Genomic DNA, 25,793 nt, shown 5'->3' with positions numbered 1-25,793 from the left:
AAAACGAGGGCAGGCACACCAGCATTTTGGAATGAATACAGATTATTCAGTTACATTTTATTAAGGCACCGTGCCTGCTAATTACCTTGTAGCCAACTCAAATCATACTTTTATTTGAAGGAGAATACCTCACTTTACTGCATATTTGGTGCTCTTTAGGCAAGGCAAGGCAAGGCATCTTTATTTATACAGCGCATTTCATACCACAGGCAACTCAATGTGCTTTACATAAAGACAAGGCATTTAAAAGAACAGCATAAAAGCAAGCAATTTAAAGAGAAAAAAATAGAATAAAAATTAAAAACACAGTTAAAAGCAATCAAAGAAGAGGGGAAAAAGAAACTCAACCATAAGCACACCGAAAGAGAAATGTTTTTAACCTGGATTTAAAAGTGCTTCCAGTTGGGGCTGATTTCAGTTCTGCTGGTAGTTTGTTCCAGTTGAGTGCAGCATAACAGCTAAAAGCTGCTTCACCGGGTCCAGTCTGAACTCTGAGATCTACTGACTCGGGTCAGATAGTGGAGCCCAGAGCTCTCCTGGGTTTATACTCTACCAGCATGTCATTCATGTATTCTGGACCTAATCCATTCCGTGATTTGTAGACGAGCAGCAGAACTTTAAAATCTATTCTGTATCTGACCGGGAGCCGATGTAAAGACTTGAGAACTGGGGTGATGTGATCTGATCTCTTTGTTCTGGTTAAAACTCGGGCTGCAGCGTTCTGAATGAGCTGCAGCTGTTTGAGACTCTTTTGGGGGAGTCCAGTCAGAAGACCGTTACAGTAGTCAAGTCTGCTGGAGATGAAAGCATGAATCAGCTTCTCCTGATCTGTTTGGGACATGAAACCCTTCATTCAGGATATGTTCTTAAGTTGATAAAAGGCTGATTTGGTGACTGATTTGATATGATTGTTGAAGGTCAGGTCTGAGTCTATCAGCACGCCGAGGTTCCGGACTTGGCAATGATAAACAGATGGAGAGTTCCCTCTAGTGGTTTAAAAGAAAATGGATGAACTGTATTCAAAATCTGTTCGATTAAGAAATGTTGAAGCTCAACATGTTCTTTTTCTCTCTCTGAGGTCTCAGTTATCCGCATCAATGATTGCTGTTTTTTCCGCGCCTTCTTGGCAATGTGTGATGCTGGATAATGTTATTATGAAGCCGATGACTGTTCTGCCAGTGATTAAATTGAATAAAGCTGGGTTACATCACACAGGCACACAGTGTTACACAGTGTCAGGTGCGCACATGTATAGAGAAGTAAAGAAACATGCAATAACATCTTAAAGGGATAGTTCGCCTCTTTTGACATGAAGCTGTATGACATCCCATACTAGCAATATCATTTATGAACATTTTCTTACCCCCTGCTGCGTCCTGTGAGCCGAGTTCCAGCCTCGTTCTGGCGTTGACGAAGGTAGTCCGGCTAGTTGGCTGGGGCCACAAAAATAAAGCGTTTTGCTTCTCAAAACAATATGCGTTCAAAAGAGTAATACATTTGCATCACAAAATTGTTGTGCAGGAAAAAGTCAGACCTCACAATCGCTTGGCGGTATTTTCTCTCCCTTCGTATCACTATGGGCTACCTTTGTCAACGCCAAAATGAGGCTGGAACTCGGCTCACAGGACTCAGCAGCGGGTAAGTCAATATTAATAAATGATATTGCTTGTATGGGATGTCATACAGTTTCATGTGAAAAGAGGCGAACTATCCCTTTAAGAGTGAGTATGTTTATTCAACTTTTCCTTTGCCCTTGTGCTGTAAAATAAAACAAAATCACTGACTGTACCAAAGTGTCAACTGTATTAGACACAAAAGTCTGATCACAAATGTATTTACACCCACCCTTCTTTTGTTATGTCTCATCTGTGTTCCAGAAAGCAGTTTTCTCTGTAAAAGATGTAATTTCCTTATTCTGGTTGCAGTTAGAGGCAAAAAGAATGGCATCTATGTGGATGATTGTGTTTAGAAGGCGAAATAAAGACTGGAAATAGTTAAATAGCCAAAATGCTGATGTTCACTTGGGCAATAATTATGTCTCTTGCATTTTGAGTGGATCTTATTTGTTTTTGTGCTGTCCTGTAGCACATTTGGGAAACCCTGAATCACATTAAGAATTTAATTATTCACATTAGAGGTGCTAAAGAAAAGTAAATGACGACACAAGGGAGGGAATATGAAAGTGCCTTTCATTCACTCATGGTTTGGTTATTTGCCTGGAAAAGAAGCACTTTTCCGGGTCCTGGCTCAGCTCTTGTTTGTTTTAATCTGGTGAAATACAGCTTTTTGTGAAAATACGCACCGTGTCCGTTTTTATTCAGGATCGTAAGATGGTTAAACACAGATTATAGTGAAAATCACGGTTCAAAAAGCCCTTTTTCTTTCAGGTGACGCTATGCCACGGCTGCTAAAGGTGTAAGTTTCACTTTCTTCATCCATAAAATCAAGGAATTTATACTTCCAGCCTAAACAACCTGCATAACACAGATAAAATATCATTAAAATAAAATTTTTACTACTACAGTAACATACAACAGATACTCATTTATGACTCAGCAGTGGAATCCAACTCATTATATGTACTATATTTGAGGTACTTCTCCTTTAATTAAGTATTTCTTTCCATGTGACTTTTTACTTCAACTTCAATTCCTCTAACACATGAAAAACTGCTCAAATTCATTGTTTTGATATAGATCATTGCAAACAACTCAGTTGTTTACACAGGTACAGTTAAAACTGTTAGTTGGTTCATCTGTGCCATTTTGATAAGTGATTCCACACTTTTGTGTGACATGTATCACTATTTTCAGGTGTTTTGACAATCCCAACAAATAAATCAAATAAAGAGAAAATAACCAGCAGAATTATCTATTAATAAAATAGGCAATAGCAGGAGTTGCATACAAAAAAGATCAAAAGCTTAAACATGACCTCCACTTTAACCAAGAACAATATCATAGGCCAACTGTTACAGTGATGCATGACTGATGAGAGTTTAATCACACAATATAGAATAATACAGAAAAGTATAACAGGCAGAGGGGATCATTATCTTTAAAGCAAAATATAAAAATGTGTTTGTGCACAAAACGTACGGTAAATACGTACAGCAGCAGAAATATAGACAGTTTGATGAATGAAAGAAAAAAGAAAACAAAGATAAATAGAATATATATTAATTAATTAGGATGTAAATCAAATATATATACATACATATACATATATATATATATACATACATATACATTAACAGACAAATACAGACAAAAGGATAACAGATAGAAGGATACTTTACTTTTAATTCTATAAATAAATTGATAATTATATAAATTTTCCATTAGAAAACGATAACAGATAGATGGATACTTGTACACTGAGGTAATTCAACTTTAAATCATGCACACAATACTTCCCCCACCATTAGTACCAAAAAATGTTAGGGGCAGTGGGGGGGCCTGGCTGGGAGAGTACGTAAAAAAGAAGGGGGGTACGTCTTACGTCACACGCCGCGTTGGCTCGCAACAAGTGGTGAAAAGTTTTTAGACCCCCTCCCCTGTGTGTTTTTGTTGGGGGAAAAGTTGTTGGGTAGTTGGGTCGTGTGAATGTAGCGTGTCCGTCGGTTTTCGCCCTCGGTAACAGAGGGAATGTGAGTTTTTAGTTTTGTAAAGTGGGAAAGCGAGCTCGCCAGCGGGGTTTCAGCGCTTTGCGTCCTTTGGCTCGGACTGAAAATCTCAGTGGCCATCATCGTTTCACCTCTGCCGTCTCGTTAGCCACCTAGCTAGCTCCGCCGCTAGCTAACTCCCCAACAAAGTTAACGCTACCTCGCCTCATAGTGCGTTTCTCTTGGAAACTTCCAGGTTTGGGGGGAAAAAGCAGACGCAGAGATGGCGGAAACCAAAATAATTTATCATATCGACGAAGAGGAGACGCCGTACTTGGTGAAGATCCCCATAGCAGCCGAAAATATCACTTTACTGGACTTTAAACAAGTTTTGAACAAGCCAAACTACAAATTCTTCTTCAAGTCTATGGACCAAGACTTTGGGTGAGCTGCTGTTTTTTTTTTCTTCTTACTGTTTTCACTTTGCCAGAGAAGAGTTCTGTGTTTTGCATGAAAAATAAGAAGCGATGAAAGCCAGAAATACCTTAAAAAAAAGTTGGGAAATAGTCTTTTAATCGCGTCAATGTTCTCTGAGTGGAAGAGCTGTAACCTGAAAGCTATTTAAGAAATGAGTGTTTGGTACTTGGGAAGTCTTGTAATTCTTTCTTTTAACTGGTTACGTTTTATAAGAGGTATTTAGAGTTGGTATATGAATAAGAGCCACTCAGGACGCCAATCAGCCAACACATATGATGCCTGCTGATGAATATCTGAGTGCTTCTATAAATACTGAGGGTATGTAGGCTGGGACATTTATCAGAAAACATCATTACAATGGGAGGCATTCCCTGTGCCTGCTGCTTTTCTTTGCCCTAATCCTCATCCCTCCCTCCTTCAGTCCATCATCTGGTGAAATCCTCGCCTTTTCTTTCTTTCCAGACTGAAGCCGGGGTTTTGTCTCCCCTCTTTAACACTTCGGCCTGTCAGCCATCCTTTCATTCCCTGGCTTCCTCGTCTTCTCTCCCCCTTCTCCCTCCCCTCTCCTCCAGAAAGAGCTGTCTCTCCTCTCCTCTATCAATTAATCTTTTTTTCTATGTGGCTGCTCTGCACTTTCCTGCAGAGGAATGCATGATTGTGGTTTATTCACCCAGCGAGACCCTTAGGCTTTCTGTTAAATGCATTGTAGTGCCGGATTAGTATTAAGGCCAGGGTTTTTTCTCTCTAACCCTTTTCCCTGTTGGATGGCACCATCGCGGCCTGTGTCAAAGAGGCTGCACAGTCGAGTCCAAATTCATACAGAAAGGGATGATTTGGCTTTTCTTCGGGCCTCTGACAGAACTGGAGGGACAGAGCTGCCTCCCCGGATGCAGATGATTTGAATATTAATGTCATCAACATAAATAACACATTGAAAATGAAAATAATTGCTTTAAATAGGTATTGCACTACATTGACGCTTGTATATCCAAAATTTGGTTATTATTATAGGTGTTTATCAAATAACACTATCAAAGTAACACTTTTAATCACATCACCACAGTATTTATATGTTACAATTCAGTCGGAATCCCTCCAATGCTGCAGGGATATTTGCGCCCATCCAAAGCTGTGAATACATACTTTACTCAAGCTTCTTCCTGGCTCTTAGTTTTAATTTTTATGTTGCAGCCAGCCCTTTTTGCACCAACTGGAGGTTGTCTTGCATTTAATTTCTCTGGGAGCTCAAAGTTTTTGCCTTTTAAAAACCCGTTTAGGTCATTTTGTCAACATTTTGTTGGTCTGAATAACTCTATAATTCAGGTGTTATGCAAGCAAGCTGAATGATGCACACAGGACAGGTATTTTTGGAGCTTTTTAGCTATTTTTTTTTTTTTTTTTTAGTTAACTGTCAAACTGCTGAAGATGTTTAGAAGCGAACCAACAAACCAAGCCAGGTGGCAGCCATGTTTCTTTTCCCCCACTTTGATATCTAGGTACATCATATGCTTCACTACAACGTGTGAAGTCAGTTATTGCTTACTTTATAAGGCAGTGTCTTATTCAGAGTAATGTTTTTGTCGGGTTAATGTTTAACTATTGCAGAGCGTTTAAACACACCTGGTGACAGACTCCATGTCTGGCTTATGTATTCAAAAGTGTAAACTTTGGGAAACTTTCATGTGAAGCTATTAAATTTGTTGTTTGTTCAACCATCAAAATATTCAATTCACTATTGCATTAAAAGAAGGGAGGGAAAGTTAAATTATATTAATCTTTTTTTAATTCTCAAATGGCTGTTGTTGGCACACATGAAGCATTTCAAAACAATGACATAATATAACTGTCAAAACAGCCATAAAATTTAATTTATTTTAGTTAAAGGTGTACAAATTGCCCTGCTTCTCCAGGTGGCTCAAATTGGTCAATTTTCCGCTTGACCGGCTTGATTAGTGACCAATGGAAAAGGCTGTCTACTTTTAGGTCATGTGAGCACATCGTGCTCGTAGCGGTTCATCCACACACGCACGCACGCTCCCCTGCTAGCATTGCATGTTTAAAGGTGTGGGAGTTTTTGCAGATTTAGCAGCTCCCGGCAGAAGGAAAAAGGCACAATATCTCTAAGTTAAAGTTCAAAGAAGTCTTCTAAAGAAAAGAAGTGAGCTTTCTATGGAGATATGTCCACTGTTTGGTCATATTTAGGCTACAGTTGTGAAGTAGCATCAGCCACTTTAACAGGGAGCTCATTTAAGTCCAGCTGTCGTCTTTATGAAAGCTACAATGATTTCATAGTTTAATCAAGGCACATTTTAGCATGCGGACAGTCACATCCACTCACCCTAACTTTAAAATGATTTGCTCATTCTGAGGTTATATTAACATGTGGGTCTGGAGGAGGAGTCTGAACACAGTTTAAATGATGAATCAGCCTCTACATACACCTGGTGCCCCGTTCAGATCCACCTCAATCATACTGTTGATGTACGCACAGTCTCCTTGTGTGGATGCAGTATTAAATGCACAAATGCTGTTACTGAATCTGGGGAATACGTATATAGTTTTCCTCATTGCACATTTTTCTCGTTAATCACTGGTGCTTATGACAGATTTATGCCACCGTAAGAGGACACGTAGTCGCACCTGCAGTCGTTTTTTTCTCTTTGCTGCCAGTAAATCACTTCTAGCCGTGCTCATCTCGAGTCGGTAGAGCCATCTTCAGTGGCTGAAACATACAGGCCAAACGATAAAAACATCACGATCACGTAGAGTGTGCAGTTAGTGTGTGTGTGTGTGTGTGTGTGTGTGTGTGTGTGTGTGTGTGTATATATGTATATATATATATATATAAAATGGAATAGTTTAGTCAAATAATGGAAATTTTGGCTTTTTACAGCTAAAATATTTGGCCATACTGGCTTTTACTTGATATTCCTTCGAAAAGCTGTGATATATTGTATAAAATGATTAAGTTAACAGGTCTAACAGTTGATCTTTTATTTCCTTCGAGGTTTATTTGTTTGTTTTTTGTATTAATTTGATTTAAGATTATTTTCAAGTGTTTCATTCGACACACTGTTATTTACACAGTTCCAACATTAAGGACCTTTAATCTGATTTTTAGGAGATTTTTTGTAATTCCTTACCAGTTGGATTGTACTTCTGCGTCTGCAGGTTGCAGGACCAGTTTTATTACGAATAGACAGTGAAATTCTATATTTAGAAAAATATTTTAATGTTTTTATGGTGTCAATCATGGTTTTTAATCTGCAAATTGGCTTAAAAGTTGCAGCTACTGCATCTCTGGATTTCAGTGCTTTCCCAAAGTCAAGTTAATCATCTGAAATGAGTCACCCGCTCTAAACTCTCACAGTCGAAAACCGTTGAGGGAGTAAATCTTGACCTTTGGGTAAATTGTGCTGCCTGGCATGACAAACTAATTTGAACGTCTCCAACTGAGTTCAGATGAAAAAATTCAAACATAGCTGAGAGTCAGCTGTCCAATCGAAGCAGGAGGTTTTTTCCTCCAACCCGGGAGATGTGTGCGTAATGTTGTGTGTTTTCATTTGCCCTGGTACGAGGCCAGCTGTCGACCGGTGCTGCGTGTGTGGCAGAGAGAGGTGGGGGTCCGCAGAGCTGAGCAGAGCTGAGCGGGCCCGGGCTGGTCCTGGTAACGTGGGGCTGAGCGGAGACCATTTGCTGAGCGTCTGGGGGTGTCTACAGGGAGAGGAAAGGGCCGAAAGAATAGTGTGGCGTTCGGCTAAAGTTACCACGGTGTGCATGTGCTCTTAGAGAGGATCAGGGAGCTGTTTGAGCAAGATTAATTATCAGAAAAGTGATGCTGCCTTAACCGTGAGGAATTTAATGGTACCAGGGGACTAGAACAATGGAAAAGGGGTGGAGGGGCTTAAGGTTTTAGTGACTGCAACAGGACCCGGCACATTTAAGGCTTATTTGTGCGTTATTGGAAGCATTTTAGAGTGTGTGTGAAATGACTCGACTCTTGTTTGTTTGGAGGGAGGAATGAAGACAATTTTGCTCTCTGTCGACTGTTGTTGCATCTGTTCATCTGCTGCCTGCCGAGATGCCGCCGCTTTAAGCGTGTGTGTGTGTGAGAGGAGGGAAAATGTTAAATAAATTAAACTGAGGAAAAGTGGCCACCAACCAACACAGTGGCCATATCCACAGATTTCTCAAAGGCTCGAGGCGTCCTGCTGCAGATCCCCGCCAGTGCCCACAACAGTTTGGCTGAATGCTAACACTCACCCACAAAACCAGCAGCTCAACAGCTGCTCACAAAAGCCCAGTGGAGCCTGACCAAGTTTCACACACAAAAGAAGAAGCACACTGACCGACGGAGCTGGGAAAAAAAGCTGAGTTTTTAAGCATTTGGATTTGTCCCGTGTGTCTCAGAGAAGCAGCAGTCTGCTGGGGGGTGGGTTGCAAAGCCGAAGCCAAATGTTTCCTCCCTGGTAAACAAACCAGTTCAGAGGAGGAAAGAGCTTCCAGGAAAACAATTCTTTAAAGAGCTTTGAGCCGTGTGGTTGCTTATGTGAAGGAGCTGGTCTTAAGTACTCTGGATTTGCATGCATATTAAACTGATGGGCTTGAGTAATTTGCAAGTAGGTACAAAAGCTCTAAGAATGTGTGTTTTTACTCATGGCTGTGATGGATTAAGAAGTCCATTGTGCCTCTGATCTGCTGAAGGAAACCCTTTTCTTTCTTTTGCTTGCTGTGTTGATTCATGACACTGCAACTAAATCTCAGTGATATTCTTGTACTTTAATGATTAGTTTTTTATGAAAGCAAATTGAGGCGAAGTGAAGGTTCCTTCTCCGGTTTCATGTCCCACCAGGAGCATCTCAGAAGGGAAGTAGTGGTCTCATTCATTTGGGGTAGATGTGGTATTTATTAACCACTCTTTATGTATGATCAGTAGTATTAAAGGTTTATGTATGGAGAACAGAGCAGATTCTTTCTGACATTCTTGTGTCTGACATCCCGGCCAGCACATCAGCTCTGAGCAGCTTGACACAGCTTTTATTAAAAATAGACCAGTGCCTCTGTGGCATTTCTGAAACGCAACACGTCTGGTGAAATTTTCCTTCTTTAGAGCGGCCACAATCAGGTCTGTTGACCGTGAAACGCACGCGGTGGTATCCAGGAGTTACAACCTTTCAGACATGACATACGTGGGATTAATAGTGTTCTATTCTGCCAGTTTTAACACTTCCCATCAGTTTAACAAGCTCACTGTGTTTATGTAAAGCAGGACGCGGCGGTGGATGAGAACAGTTGAAACTCCTGGCTTTTCTACTTGTGGAAGCTTGCTAAAAAGCTTGGCGTCTCACCCGTGAGGATTTTATTGATGTACAAGTATGAACAAACTCCATTTAACCCGACTTCACCGTCTCCAGGATCACTTCTGGTGTTTTTATGTCGAGGCTGCTGAGGCAGCTTAACCCAGAAATGCAGCAGCAAACAGTCACACTTGAACTTTCAATTGGCTGAAGTGCTGCAATAAAACTTGTAGGGGCTACAACTAACGCCTGGAAATCCATGGTGTATTAAAGTTTACACACAGAATTGTCCTAAAAGGAAGATCATATTCCAGTTTAAGACTCGCCCTTAGTGTGCATATCTCTCCACGAATGTGAGCGGACCAGCTCAGACTTGGCTATTTTGAAGGTGATACGTAGATGTAAATATGTCTGACCCTGTGATATCACTGGACGGACGTCTCCAGGGTGCTTTTCCCAACATGACGCTGACATGTTCAGTTGCTGTCAGATAACAGAAACCAGCACATGTCTACAAGCAGCTTCAGATTCATGCGATTCCTACGCCAGTGAAGTTAACAGATCACCTTTTCCTGTTTGGTTCGCTTGAGTTAAAAAAAAAAAAAGCTTGTTATTTGTTACACCCTGTGTTAAAATAATCAGATTCCACAAAATTCAGCCCAACAGATGCGCAGAAATAAAGTTAGGATGGCTTAGACTAAGCCAGTGTGGGCAAAGTTATAAATCAAAGAGCAGATTGTGTAAGTAACACTTTGATTTGGTGAGTTTTCAGCCTGCTGACAGTTTCTCTGTTGGTTTTTCTAGTAGATTTACTTAATTTGCCTGCAAAGAGAGAGTCACTTTAGCACAACTTTCAGGTGAAATCAGAGAAACTTATGCCTAACGTTGTAGTCGGAGATTAACATGTTTCATGTTTTGACAGAACATTGTGCTCTGTCATTCCTCTGCTCAGCAGAACCGTGCGGATGCCACATACACAAAGCCATAATGTTGTGAAAACAGAACCGTTTACATCCTGCTAAACCTCACTCTCTGTCTTTATGTTTTTCAGGGTGGTGAAGGAAGAGATTTCCGACGAAAGTGCCAAGCTGCCATGTTTTAACGGCAGAGTGGTGTCATGGGTAAGCAGAAAATGCATCTTTTTATCAGCTGTTGGTTGCTTTGGTTTATCTTCACCGTTATATGCTTTATATGCACCTTTAACCCCCCCCTCCTCTTCAGGCTAATGATCCTGTAGAACAAACGGCAGTAAAATAGTAATCGCAATCAGATTTGATCAGCGTCTTAACACTCGTGTATTTAATGGCACCGCTAAAGAGACTTTGCAGATTTCATTAAGGCTTGTTCTTGGCTGAGTGTTTCGTTAAAGAAAACAAAGAGAGAAACTTAAAACCGGACTAAATGTTTGAGCCAGGTTCAGCCGGAGGAAACGGCCTCAACAGATGTGTGCAAAAAATATTCTTGGAGCTTTTCCAACATGTTCTGTTAGTATAGTTGGACTTTAATTTTTCGTCGTGTCTTTTTTATGGTTTCCTCTAACATGTGAAAAGACATTTTACTGTGTGAGCTGTGTGATGGACAGCTCATGATTTACCTGGTTTGATCATGTAAAGATGATCCCCATCCACCCCTTTTCATAAAAACAGACCTTCATGAATACTTTGCATGCTGTGAATGTCCTTCTAGTCAGGGATGTACCTTTTTTTTGTACACATCTTTGGATTTAGTGCACTGTTGGAGTTTGATGCTGTAGCTCTGACACAAAGTAAGCGTTAGTTCAGCTTCACACGATGGTCGTAATATTCTGCTCTTCCCCGTGTGTCTAAATTAGAAGAAGTGAGCTCATTCAGTGCATTACTCCTCCTCTCCACTCGCTTATTGGATAAAAGCAGCTGCTAAATCAGTGCAAAGTCGTAGAGAAAGTCGTCTGTGTGTCGCTGCAGCTTCATGCACGCTGTGATGATAAACAGCTGATCCCGCCCACATCAAGAGGGTGCTGCCTGTGGTGGAAAATGAAGCACGGAGGAGCCGTGACGAATTGAACTGCACTGTGAAACCCATGGAGTGTATATTCTGTTTGATGCCAGTCTTTAAATGTGGATTTACACAAAAGAAAGGCTCATGGTTGGGCTGTATGGTCAGTGTCTTTGCAAGCTATTTGAAGCCTGTTGAGTTTGCATGTACATGACATAATCGCTTACAAATGTCTCGTCGCAAATGAATCACACGTGAATATTTTGTGGACATGTGGAGCCGAACGGCTCCCACTTTATGAAACGGATCACGAGGAAGGCAAATGTTTCTCTCACTTTTAATCGATACTGCAGCTGAGCGGCACGCTGCGCGGCTTGTTAGCAGCTACAGTACAGTGAGTTGCCAGGTAGAGTTTCAATACTTTACATTTCTCTGGTGGAAGACCCGGTTGTTGCACTCCACCCCAGGTGGCGTTTGAATAGAGACAAAACACTGTGACTTGGCCCAGATAAGCAGGTCTGAGGCCAAAGCATCTGCTAAGTGCATAAGAATGGAGGGGGAAAGGCTTTAAAGGGGAGGGAGAACAAAGCTCAGACACTAGAGGGACTGATATGTGATCTGCACTCCAAGAATGATGGAAAGATCCCAGAAGATGAGTGTTTCACAGTCCCATAGCCATTAGTGAGGAGGGAGGGTCTCCATAAAGAGCGTTTGTCCGCACCTTTTAGTGGACTCCATTTTGGTCGTGCGAAAGCTGGTTTATCTGAACTCATTGAATGCACCTCCTAAATCTGTGGCACCGATACGTTGTTTAAAAATATGAAAATCTTTGTGTTGAAATGGCGAAATGTTCCGATGTTTAGACAACGAGATTTAAATATTTAGAGTTTTAGGACTTTTTTTTGATGCTCCGTTTTATTTCCCATCCCGTCTGTTTTTGGGTTTCATGTAACTGGAAAGTGTGTGTGTGTGTGTGTGTGTGTGTGCGCGTGCGTGTAGTTTTTTTTTATTGTGTGATGAAGAGAGACGGGTTAAATGTGGGATGGCATTTCAGTTTGCCCTTGAGACGTCCATTTGAAAAGAGCACAGCGTTTGTGTGTCAAAGTAACTGACATGTTTCACTTCCTACTCCTCCTTTCGTTCCTCATCTTTTCCCAACCTCTCGTCTGTGTGCCCGCTCTCAATTTGTACTTCTTGATTTGTGCCAGTTTCTCTCCATTCTTTCTTTTTTCTATCCTGTCTTTCTCTCTCTTTACCTCTTTTTAAATGGGTTTCTTTTCTGCCTTTTTTTTTAAAATGTTTTTTTTAGTTGGTGTCTTCAGATGCTCCAGCTGTAGAGCCTCCTGTGGCGGTGGTCCCCCCTGTGGAAACAACCACCCAGCCTTCTCCACCTCCTCCACCTTTGCCACCCCCACCTGCTGAGAGGACTGGGGGCATTGGGGACTCCAGACCGCCTTCCTTCCAGTAAGCAAAGCACACATGGGAACATGCATTGTAATCTCACCTGATGATGGACATCACACAACGTGCACATTTTCTACCTTACAGATCAACATAAACTTGTTTTTCTTTCTGAGGTTTAATGTAAAAAACTCTTGAGTTGTTGTTGATCTTAGCTGTAGCCGAGCTGTTATTTACACGACCGGCTTTGAGAAAAGCCCCACACATATTAACTTTAAATGTCCTTATATCTTAACTATAGAAACAACAAAGTGTCAAAGAGCTTCTCTGTTTCAGACTAAATTTAAATAAAGATGGAAAAGTTTGTGCCATTTTGGGCAGTGCAGTATAGAATAGTACAAACTGTCTTTATATGAAGGTCGAATGACAAATGCACAGAAAACGAGCAGGCTGTGTTCGAAACCGCATACTTTCCATACTGCATACTACATACTTCCATACTGCATACTGATCGATCAGACAGTATGCAGAGCGTTTACCCACAATGCATCTCGCTCCTGCCCGAGCTGAAATCCGCCGGCCTGAAGCTGATTTCGCTTAAGCTCTAAACTCTGTAAACTTTAGCAACATTTGAAACATTTTCAGGTGAGAAACTGGTCGTTTAGATCCCCAACGTGTTGAAAATCTGACAAAATACCGGCTATTTACAATTTTGTTCAGACGAATTCAGCGCTACTAAAGCTAGCCGCTGTGAGCAACGCACTTCCGGTTATTTTCACAAAATAAAATACCCGTTGCCTTTTATCATAGAGAAAGCCATTACCATACAATTGGTGCTTTTGTTTTGAAAACAGGAAGTGAACCTACCCTCGCTGTAGCTAGCTTGAAACTGCCGTTTTGACAGGAAATGACGATCGGCGACGTCACGTTACGTTGTATCTTGGGTAGTTTGAGTATGAGTAGTAACCTCATGATGCATACCCAACATTTCGGTGAATCTAGTATGCATTCGGGACCTTCTCGCATACTCAAACTCGCATACTAACTCAAAAAGTTAGTAGGAGAAGATGCGGTTTCAAACACAGCCACACAGCTACATGAGGAGTTCTCTGTGGTTTCGTATGAATTTAAGTTAATTATTCTTTCTTTGTTTAACTGTTGCTTTTAATTGCTCTGGGCTATCTTGTCCTTTACTTTGCTGTTAGGTGCTGGGCAGGTATTGGCTAATAAACCCTGTGCTAAAAAGCACCTCAAGACTGAATATCAACTAAAACATTGAGCTGAAAGGAGCCTAAAGTGAAGAGCAGGGTGATGATTCTCTGTGTTTGCCAATAAGATCGGCCTGCTGTACATTTATCTGTTTGTTGTTAAGCCGAAGGAGACGATTAAAGGTGCTTTTCTAGCGCAGGAACATTTCACAGCAGCTGGAGTCTTATAGGGAGCCCTTTCCTCTGCTCTTCCTCTTTTAACTGCATCAACCAGGGTCTGAAAAGAGTTCCAGGGGAGAAATTTCAGCCCAACAAAAGCATCCTGGTGGGAAGATGGTACTTTTCGAGATTACCCTGAATCTTTTGGATGGGTCTTAAAACATTTCTCATGGGTTCTGTTGGTTTTATTTCCACCTTTTCCAGTCATCTCGGGTTTATTCTCAATAACAGCTCACAAGCTGTACTACAGGAATAGTTGTTACTGTTTGTAAACACAACATTTATAGTCAGACATTCATTTTGTGAGAACGATAAAGCAGAGCCCTGTGGTTCTTTCACAGTCGTTATACTGTTGGGGTTAGATAAAAACACATAAAAACCTGTATAAATATGCAAAATTAACAGATTTGAAGTAAGTGAGGATGGGCCGCTGCCTGCAGTGGTCAAATTAGGTCCAGCATGAGAGATTTGCTCCCATTTTAACAAGAAAGCAGTGAAATTACTACATCTTTTCAGATGGGTTCTGCTGTAAGATGCAAAAAAAACCACCCAAAACTGCACAGAAAAAAGTAACATGGACAGATTTTAAGATGATACAGCTGAAGCAGAACCCAGGAAGAGTTACTGCTCCGTATCCTTTTCTGCTGGCATGTATGTTGTTCCTCTCAGCCTCATGTGCCGTTCTCAGCAGGTTTTAAACATTGTTGCATCAGTGTCCTGCAGAGGATCTCCCTCCATGCATATCTTACTTCACAGTGTTTGACCAGCGTTGGCTTTGACATGGTGGTTTCCTGGACTTTTATTAAACTCCTTAGATTGTTTTTGTGACAGTAAGATGGATTCATCACCTAATTACAGATGTATGCCTGTACTATAGAGAAGCCAAACAGTTTGAAGTAATATACTGTATTGTATTCACCAAAAATGGGAACAATTTCAAGTTTCAGTAGGTGGAATTTAGGCATCTCAGATGGAAATGCAACGTGGTATTTACAGCCGTGTTGATTTGGTGTAAAAGCATTGGAATATAAGGATATGTAAGTGTAAATATGAGGAATATGTGGTTATGTTTTCTGTACAATGAGTGCGGTGCAGATTGTCTTCTGTTGGGTCCGCCATGTTCCATCACAATGTTTCTGTGAAACAAAGTGGGTTTTCTCTTTGTTTATTTCCTGCGCTGCATCCTCGACGTCTCCTCTTCAACCCATCTGGATTTTGTGCCTTCTTTCAGGCATTACTTGGGCTTTGGAAAGCTCAGTCAGCTTCTCCCGCATGCAAACAACTCCCCAGCAGGCATCATTACGGATTTCTTTTTAAAGTTACACAAATAAAAATATTCCAGCATCACAGCATCAAAACCAGTTCTTGAGTTGGTCTAATTAGCTTTTTTTTAAGATATAACACTACTTTTGAGATGTTATTTCACAAAGACTTTAGTCCAGAGCTGTGTGGCGTCATTTAAGATCCCACTTCCACACTCCTCCTTTAAAAAGACAATGATGCCACTCAGCACTGGTCCAGCTCTCCAATATGAGGAACTTTACAAGCTGCTAAAGCTTTTGGTTTCAGCTGTTTGTTTTGGTCAGAGATGCTATTGTGTTTCACCATAACTGCACCTATTCAAGAAAGATCTTTCATCCTGAAAGCCGAGTGTGTTGCTGGGAGGTAGCTGCAGCCAACAATACCGAGTGTCAAATTCACTGCGATGCGTTAGCTCATGCACGCAAGAAGTCTGGTTTCGGTCACGTTTGTAAGGAATCCACGAGACTCGTCAACATCACAATCCAACCAAACCAAAGTACTAAACTGTCTAACATCAGAGTTTGCAGCAGGACAAACATTTTGCACATCATTTCCCTTTGTGTATACATGTGGTGGTTTCCCAGTCATCATGTGAAACTGTGATTGTACTCGAGCTGCCGATAGTCCTTCTGTTGTCAGAGCCTCTCGGGAGATTTACCGTTTCAGTTTCAGACGGGTTCTGGATTCAGTGTAATTTGATCATATCAGATGGTCTGATCTGAAGGGAAAACCGTCACTGAAGTGACACGTAACTGGATCGTTGCCTGTAACAAAAAACTGACCAACGAGTGCTCTGTGTTCAAAACCAGCTCATTATGCGTGGAAACCGCTTCACAGTGTAGATTTACTGTTAATGATATTACTCTGTGTTCATCTAATCCTCAGTCGGTTACCCAGAAAGCACAAAGAAGCACACAAGCATGCAAACGCAGTTTATCCTTAAAGTCTTCACAGAAAACCACAATTAAATCGATTTTTACGATTGTGTCACGTTGTGTTTTGCAGTCCCAATGCGACGGGCAGCGTGGAGACTCTGGACGACCAGACTGAAACGGAGTCTGTAGTTTCCTTCAGGCGGGAGAGACCCCGGCACAGAGACGGCATGGATCAACATGGTGAGCAGCGGCACATCAGTGCTGACGAAAACAATCCTTCATTGTGGTGGTCTGTCAAGATATGGCGTGCCTGCATCCGCTGCTGACTGAGTGATAAAATCAGGGAATGCTGATGTGTGGAATGTTTGTTATCTAATAGACGAGCTAAACACTGAATACAGCAAACAAGAAAATTCTTGTTGGTTGATTTTCCCGTCTCGGTTTTTGGGGTTTCCTTTTTTGTCCAAGGGCCCCGAATGAACGGTCAGAGTCGCCTGGAGCGCCACCTGGCGGGATACGAGAGCTCCAGCACGGTGATGAGCAGCGAGTTGGAAACCACCAGTTTCTGTGACTCCGAGGACGACGACACCATGAGCAGGTGAAGGACTGATGACTTTTTATTTTATGAAACTATTTTCTAAATCTGTACTTCAGGTTATATAACAAGCTTTAACTTTTTTTTTTTTTTTTTTTTGAGGTAGGAACGGGCCAGCTCGCTATCACGTGACATTCAATCACTAAGAACCGTGTTTGTGCGTCAAACTGAATGATTCCACCATTTAAACCAGATTAACTGAACCACAATATACATTTAGTTTTTTATATATATATTCTCTGCCATGTCACCACTTTCCTGCTGCGTTCAAGAAGGACACAGCGAGTTGCACCTTCAGCTTTTCCTCATTTTTGGCCATTCAGTATCTTTATACTTGTACTTTTTTCAGAAAAGCAGCTCGTTAAATGTAGCAACACGTTGGACAAACTGTGGCTACTTCCTTTCAAGTAGGTTTACAGAGTGTCGTTAGTTTTCTTTAACTCCAGAGCAGCGGACCGTAGCTGTGAGCTGTGCACGTACACGTTCTTAATGATTTGAAAGTATTTTAGTGTAAAACGACTAAAAGACACAGTTGCACTACAGACATCAAAGGTCTTGTTTTGAATCTCCATTGCGCCGTTTTGCGTTTTAGGTACATTTTATAATTTGACTTTAAATGTAACGGCTGTTTCGAATAGTAAAATGTCTTTCATTCTTATTTACCTTCATTAAAATAAATACATCTGGGTATTTTTCTTGTTGTTTGGACATCACATATCTATATCATCATATCTATATATGTGTGTGTGTGTGTGTATATATATATATATATATATATATATATATATGAGCTCATGCTTAATTTTTACAACTGAAATCACATTTTTGTCCTATATTATTCCTCCGGTAGCGAATTCCTTTTTTTTTTTTGCCAGTAGGAGTTCAAATATGAATGGTGCCCTTCCAATACCAGGTTATGTAGTGTTTATTGCCACTGCTTTAACTTCTGCTTTCTAAAGTTGTCTTCTCTCTCTTTCCATGCCCCCAAACCCAAAATTAACTGATGTTTTAACAGTTTCCGTCACGTGCGATACTAAATATTGAGCTCCTCCATCATCTGTTGTGATTTGCAGATACAAAAAGCAACACGAAAGGAGAGGCGAGCTTGTTTGAAGTTTGTGAAAGCTGACCTCTCACCGTTTGTTGCCTCGTAGGTTCAGCAGTGCGACAGAGCAGAGCACAGCCTCCAGGCTTCTTAAACGGCACCGTCGGCGGAGGAAACAGCGCCCCCCGCGTCTGGAGAGGGTATAATAAAACTGTTGATTTTTGGCCATGTTTTACATTTTGATCTTAGTTCAGATTTAAATCGGCCTCATGGCACTTATTCCTTTGTTGAATGTGTTGGTAATCTCCTCTATTTAATATAATATACTTGATTACTGTTCCATGTGTTGTGAAACATCAAAACACAACACGCCCAAACATAAACATTTGCATTTATTAAATTAAAAAATAAATAAAATCTATAATAGTTTTGTATTGTACTTTTTTAATCAGCTTTTGGCTTTTTACACATCATAGTGTCACATAACCACCGAATCAAATTGCCTTTTTGTTACATTATACCTAATTTATTCAATAGAAAGTAATTATTAGTTTTTGCTTTTACTTTACCCTTTGTTGAATTTCATTTTTGTTGAAACCTCTGAAAGTCTCCTTTTTTTTTTTTTAATGTTTCTGATTATTTCAAGTAGTTTAGTTGCATCGGTTCAACGCCCCGGAGTAATTTCACTGTTTTCCTCGACAGGCCTCGTCCTTCAGCAGCGTGACAGATTCCACGATGTCCCTGAACATCATCACCGTCACTCTCAACATGGGTCTGTACACAGCTGAAGCTCTGTCTGTGTGACACTATATGCAACTGAGGTATGACACTTTCCATATTTACTTAGTTTTGTGATTTCCCCCAACGCAGAGAAGTACAACTTCCTGGGGATCAGCATTGTGGGCCAGAGCAACGAAAGAGGGGATGGAGGCATCTACATTGGCTCGATCATGAAGGGAGGAGCTGTGGCTGCAGATGGACGTATTGAACCCGGAGACATGCTGCTGCAGGTGAGAGGGGGAATGACTGTTATTATCACAAGAGTTTCCTGTTGTTTGTTTTATTTTTCTTCTAGTTGACGAATCATTTGAGCTGAACTATGAATAAAATCTTATGTTTTCCTGCTCGTCAAAGGTGAATGACATCAACTTTGAGAATATGAGTAATGACGATGCGGTGCGAGTACTCAGAGAGATTGTACACAAGCCCGGGTGAGCTGTTGTTTCCTGGTTATATACGTGTGATTCGTCAAGAATATCCAGGCTGCGCGTGTACGTGAGTGTCGATGAGTGATCATTGTGTTGTATTGGTGGTTGTTAGGCCCATCATCCTAACGGTGGCGAAATGCTGGGACCCCTCTCCTCAGGGCTACTTCACTCTGCCTCGCAGTAAGTGCAGCTCAGCTTCACGTCTTCCGACAGAGCAGCTTCCCTGTGGCTAAAGCTTCTCTCTTCTGTTCTGTGTAGACGAACCAATCCGACCCATTGACCCAGCAGCATGGGTCAGTCACTCTGTGGCGATGACCGGGGCTTACCCTCCCTACCCAGGCAGCTCCTCACTCAGCACCATCACTTCCTCTTCTTCTGTCACCGAGACTGAACGTGAGTCTTTCTCAGTTTTTGTGCTGTGGTCAAAGTCTCCTCTCGAGGAGATTTACACCAGATTGTTGATATTCAAGGCTTAAATAATATTCGCTATCCTGGTTCATTCTCTCCATCTTTGTCTGCTAATATTAGCTCAGGAATTTATCTTTCATATCCGTCTTTGTTGCTGCTGTTGTGTTCAAAGTGATAACTGATGCTTTCCTGCCGCCGATTACTTAAAAAATGTCACGCGTTTACGTTTCTATCTGAAATGATCTTGTGTCTTCCTCCAGGTTTCGATGACTTTAACTTATCACTGCACTCCGACATGGCATCTGTCGCCAAAGCCATGGCTTCACCAGAGTCGGGTCTGGAGGTCAGGGACCGTATGTGGCTTAAAATCACCATCCCGAACGCGTTCCTCGGTAAGCGAGCAAAAGAAAAAGGGGGAGGAAAGGAGACTGGATTGGTTTCATGAACTCTCTGTGCCTCAGAACCTTACAGGGCAGCCATTATGTTGACAGAATTAAAACCGTGTGACTTGTTGGAGGGAAAAAACCCAAACGTACAAATGTGAATGCTTGTTTTGAATGGAAACATGTGTTAAATTGGAATCACCTGCAACTGAATCACAAGCAATAATTACATGAACTACGCGGCCGTCTATTTTTGTGCTTTTATTTATTTATTTATTTTTTTTAAATTATGACTCGAGTTTGTATTACGTTTCTGATGTAGATTTTCTTTCTTTTTCTCACTTATTATGTACTAAAAACCCGGCAGTTTAGAGTACATCAGGCATCCAGTCAGAAGCTCTTTGCTTTCTCATCATTTCCATAAATATCCTCAAAGATTCCTTCGGACATGAGCTGTATTTCCCTTCAGCTACCTAAAAACAGCTTGAGATCATTGTAGATTTTTACACTTTTTGGGTGAAAACGCTTGACACGAACTCCTGATTACCTCAAATGTGTCACTCTACCGTACATCTTGTGCATTTGTTACAGTCTAATACTGTGTTAGTGCCTTTTAAATACAAAAATGTGTCTCCTTTTGATGTGTAAACCCAATACGCTGCGCATACTTATCCGTTTTCATTGTATCTTTCTCTTGCACTGCTGTACTTTGCTTTAATTGAATAATATACGTATGAACAGAAGATCTTTTATATCATGATGCGTGCTGAGTGTCTTTGGGACGAAACATTTCTTTGAGATAAATTAAATGCTTTGATTCCCTGTTATAGGCTCAGATGTAGTGGAGTGGCTGTTCCACCACATCGAGGGATTCCAGGACCGCCGAGAAGCCAGGAAGTACGCTAGCAACCTTCTGAAAGCCGGCTTCATTCGACACACGGTCAACAAGATCACCTTCTCTGAACAGTGCTACTACGTGTTTGGAGACTTGAGCGACTGTGAGAACTGTGAGTTTCTGGAAAACACACCAATTACTGACCTAAATCTGCTGACTGTTACGCTTAATCACATTTTGCACACAGAACTTTTTGACACCCTGGTGGTTGTAGAGATCAAATGTGGGACATCCGAATTATGGAAGGAACCCTCCAACACAAATTTAGCATCTGCAGAAAGCACATGATAACAAGTAGAAAAGCAAACATGGAAAAGATGATGTATTCGTGTAGAAAGGAGACATTTGATGACATTCCTTGCACACAGATGCAGGTAAATGTGTGTCAGTTGTAGATCTTCAACACATTTTCTATGTGCAGACGAGGTGGTTTGAATTTATTCCGTCTTTTCCAGACATGGCCAATCTGTCCCTGAATGACAACGATGGTTCCAGCGGGGCCTCGGACCAGGACACCTTGGCTCCCCTTCCACTCCCTGGCACCTCCCCGTGGCCCATGATGCACACCTTCCCCTACCAGCCCTACCCCACACACCCCTACTCCAGCCAGCCACCGCCGTACCACGAGCTCACCAGCTACAGCTACGCCCCCGGCAGCACCGGCAGCCAGCACAGCGAAGGTGAGCAACGCACACAGATCCGGCTGCAGATAGGGCTGTCGCGGTGAGGGAATTCCCACCGCGGTGACTCATAGCCGCTAAACAGCGCGGTATGCGGTGATATCGCATTTTTGTTCATTAGGCTACTTTCCACGACATGCAATGTGAGATTAAAATTGAGCGCATAATCCGGCTTTTTCCCCAGCAATTCTTACATTTCACTTTGCTTTCCCTGTCATTTACTCGCTCACAGACCAACATAGCGGAGATCAAGCAGCGCATACCCCAGTTCTGCAACATTGTTGTCAGTGCCACATGGCAAATATCAACATTGTTGCAGACCTGCGCACGTTTCTTTTAGTAATGACGGAGAAAAACGAAGCAGATCAGGGCAGCAGTTGAGCTCACGTGTCCGGGATACAGACTGCCGCCGACCAACCAACCCCGGCACATTTTTTAAACTTTTTTTTTTTTTTAATAGTTTCACCTACACAGTTTTATTGAAATGATCAGGTATTTCCCAACAGCAAATGTGCACACCAAGCTGTGGAAGCTAGTTTATTGTTGATATTAGACGGTCGCATTTACAACGTTAAACATGGATAATAAGGGAAGATTCAAAGCCATAAAGTGTCCGGACTAGGCAGAGGAGTAAAGCCGAGATAAAGGTAGGCCACTGCATTTTATTTTAACTTCTATTGCTACGACACTGAGTAGGCATTTTCTTGTAATATCAGCTGCCGAGGGAGAATGAGACCACAACGAGTAGCATGCAGACGTGTGTGCGTGTGCGGTGCCTATATGCAAAGATGACGACAGAAACGCGGCACCTCCCTGTGTTAATGTGTTTCTCCTGCCTTGAGGGGAATATACAATGTATCATTATTACTGTGCTGGCTTTAAAAAAGTATCAGTTCTGTCAGTCGCTTTGTATCTACTGTGCAGTCTTAAAAACTCGTTCAGTTTCTCGAGTTGTTCTGCGCGTGCAAGCTTGCGTGCGGTGGGCGGTGGTGGCGGTGGCCTGGACACGCACCGCAGAGGTCCTCTCAGCACCGCGGTGATTGCATTTTGCGGTTATCGCGACAGCCCTAGCTGCAGATCGGGTTTCCTATCGTTTCCCCCAGGTCTTTAGATTTTTTTGAGAGCAGTAGAAAGTAGCTTCTATGAAATTTACAGGCGTAACCTATTACCATCCACCCTCTGTTCTAAAGTAATGGAGCAAACCGTCTCCGGTGGACTTCTTCACGGCAGACATTTGAACTTGTTTTAGCAGAAAAGGCACAGATGTAACAAAATAATTCAACTGCTCCATTAATTGAAGCAGTGAGCTCTGCACTTCCTTTGCACAGGTGTGGCTCCTGAACCCTCTTAGCCTCTCCTCCTCGTCAGTAACAGTAATGCCAGCGCTCTCCTCACAGTTAGACAAATACAAATACAGTCTTGTAACCGGCACAAAACTTGTCCATGACTTCTATGTGTGCACCGACCTCCTGCTACCAACGCACTGTTGACTACATTTTATCTGAGAGCAGCTTTAATCCACCTGAGAATCAACTCTCAATGTCTTGTTAAACAATTCAGACCAACCTTATTGAAAAGATAACTCATACAGTCCCACTTTCTTGCAGTTAATATTCTTTTTTGACATTTTTTAGTGGGTTTTTCAGAGGTTTGTGCGGTTGCAGCTGTTTGGAGAACTGGGAGGCAAATAAGTGTCTAAAAACATTATTCAGTGGAAACAAAGTGACTCTAAGGCGTTGTAGGAGCTATTTGTTATTTTGTAATATTTGGCTCACTTATTATTTAGTTATTTTTGGGGTTTAGTTTGGGGAATACACCTTTTTTGGTTGATATTTAGTATTGTTTTAGTAAATTTGGGTATTTAATTATGCTTTTATTTTGAAAGCACGGGTTAACTGGGCCACACTGGGAGAGTTTACTTAGATGGGCAGGCAGTCACAGGTGAGCAGGATCCTGGGAGGGCTAATGTTTTTTTTACCAGGCCATTGTTCTTTATTCGTTTTCTCGGTTGGAGCAATAAACCTAAAGAAACCTCATTTTTTGCCTGGACAATGGACTCATTTTACCTGCGTAAATTCACTCCCTATAGGTGTCTCTGTGGCCGTTTGAGTTCATTTAGTTTATTATGGTTTTGACATCTTTTTTTGTTTTGATTATTGACACAAGAGGACGAATAGCCATTACAGGCGTCACATTTGTATGAATTTAATCAAATAAATTGTTGCAGTTCAGCTGAACACAAAGCTGAACGTCTGATTGAACCGGATGTAAACGTCACATCTTATCTGACGGCTTTTTCTCTCCGTCCTGCCTTCAGGGAGCCGAAGCAGCGGCTCAACGAGGAGCGAGGGTGAGCGGCATCGCAGCAGTAAAGGACCCGGCAGCACCGTGGGCGGGGGCGAGAAATCCCCGTCCGGTGGCGTTGGAGAAGCCGGCGGGGCCGACTCTCGCTCGGGCAGCGGAAGCGAATCAGAATACTCCACCCGCAGCAGCCTGAGGCGCGGCCACGGCTCAGCCGCCCCCAGCGAGCACAGCCACGCCTCCTCGCAACGCTCGCATCATCACCGCATGCCCCAGCCGCCCCACATGTCTCCCTACCCGCCAGGCATCCTGCCCTACAACCCCATGATGGTGATGATGGTACCCCAGCACCCACACCCGGCCATGGCCACCGCCCACGCTCTTCCACACGCGCAGCAGCTAGCAACAGCCCCCATGCACCCGACGCTGGCCCCGCCCCCCTCCTCCACTCCAGGGGGACCACCAGGGGCGCCGCCCACTCGCGACCTGGGCTCGGTACCCCCGGAGCTGACTGCGTCACGTCAGTCGTTCCACCTGGCCATGGGCAACCCCAGTGAGTTCTTTGTGGACGTGATGTAGCTTCACCGCGTCTGTGCTGAGTGACCGTTCACGTGAAGTCGGCGTACAGTTCCCGCCCGTTTCGACGAGGATCTGCCGGTAGCTTGTTGAGCTCACGAGCGCCTTCTGTATTCAGGGCTCCTTTTGCAAATTTGGTGAAACAGGGTTTAAAATGACAAAGTAAACAAATTAAAAACCTAATTAATCTGGGAAGTGGTTAGTCTAGTTTCTCCTCCGCAAAAAGACCCCAAACGGACTCGTTCAGCTTCATCCCGCTGCAGCGTGTAGTTTTGTTCAGGAAGCAAAGTCTCCGTTCAACATTTAAAGTGCCTGTCAGAGCTGCTCAGCACTCTGCTTTCGCAATCCTCCAAACTCATACGTAAACGTCACAAATCAGACGCTGATGGCAGATATGCCTCCCAGGACCCACACCGACCACATCGCGACACTAGAGGGTGCCAGATACACCGTGTACTTGAAAAGGATTCAATCCTGCACGTACAGTTGATCTGGATTAAATGCCAGATTCTTTGTCCACACAGGAGTATATCGAGTGCCTTTGTTCTGTTTTTAGAAATTTTTTTTAACACTCCAGGTACATAAAATAATTAATCTTGTTCCACATTGTTTGACAATGAACTTCTCTGTATATATCTACTACTCCGATGTAAAGAGCAAGCTCTAATGTGAAAAGAAAATAGGTCCAAAAAATGTCAGGGGAACATGTGTTGAATAATCAGTGTGTAGTCATCAAATATCTCTTATTGTGAGGGGTACCGTGGTTTTCTGAATGTGACTGTAAAGCTCGATGGTACTTGTACTAGTTGGTGAAAAGACAAAATGCTGAAAACGGTACTTTTTTTGATTGCGGACAGTGTATATCCTAACTGTGATCCAAATGCTCGAGTTCCCAATGCTTATTTTTATGTTACTGACTTGCATTATTCACCAGTTTTCATTTTTGTATGAGTGCCTATATAAATCATGTTTAACCCAACTATTAAGGTGCTAAATGAAGAGTCAACATTTCAGAAGGATTGACCTTGACTGTATCACATTGTTTGATTTCATATGGACACCTTTGCTTGTGTATTTGAGAATAAATTTGATACTTACTTACTGTTTAGATTTCATTATTTTAAGAGACTTTTCAAGTAAATGTGTGTGTGTGCAACTCGTGATTGTTGTAGTTTGGTAGTTTAAAGTAATGCATCATAGTTTTACACCTATGCTTGTTATTTGAGAAGAGGTTAAGGACCATTTGCACAATTGAATACAGTTGATGGAATATAGTATTTATATTTGTAAATATATAAAACAAAAAAACTGAATTAAGTTATTATATAAGTAAGAAACAACTTTT

General features: G+C 42.0%; 1 protein-coding gene across 1 annotated transcript; it reads left to right on the top strand.

Annotated features, from left to right (window-relative positions):
* Window positions 1–3,544: 3,544 nt before the first annotated feature.
* Window positions 3,545–25,550, top strand: dvl2 (dishevelled segment polarity protein 2). The gene is made up of 15 exons (XM_075451263.1): window positions 3,545–4,048; window positions 10,430–10,499; window positions 12,662–12,816; window positions 16,488–16,597; window positions 16,826–16,955; window positions 18,107–18,197; window positions 18,700–18,769; window positions 18,868–19,007; window positions 19,132–19,208; window positions 19,318–19,385; window positions 19,464–19,598; window positions 19,874–20,005; window positions 20,827–21,003; window positions 21,347–21,571; window positions 23,889–25,550. Exons 1-15 carry the CDS (start codon window positions 3,888–3,890, stop codon window positions 24,449–24,451), a joined length of 2,304 nt encoding a protein of 767 aa, XP_075307378.1. The 5' UTR covers window positions 3,545–3,887; the 3' UTR covers window positions 24,452–25,550.
* The last annotated feature ends 243 nt before the right edge of the window (window positions 25,551–25,793 follow it).

This window comes from Odontesthes bonariensis, chromosome 19, assembly GCF_027942865.1.
Source record: "Odontesthes bonariensis isolate fOdoBon6 chromosome 19, fOdoBon6.hap1, whole genome shotgun sequence".
Classification (NCBI taxonomy): Eukaryota; Metazoa; Chordata; class Actinopteri; order Atheriniformes; family Atherinopsidae; genus Odontesthes; species Odontesthes bonariensis.
This window is presented reverse-complemented; position numbering and strand designations above follow the sequence as displayed.

Coding starts and splice junctions, on each gene's coding strand:
- dvl2 (XM_075451263.1), top strand. CDS start 3,888: ATGGCGGAAACCAAAATAATTTATCATATCGACGAAGAGGAGACGCCG. Junction 18,198..18,699: donor GCCCCCCGCGTCTGGAGAGG/GTATAATAAAAC, acceptor TTTCCTCGACAG/GCCTCGTCCTTCAGCAGCGT. Junction 20,006..20,826: donor CATCCCGAACGCGTTCCTCG/GTAAGCGAGCAA, acceptor TCCCTGTTATAG/GCTCAGATGTAGTGGAGTGG.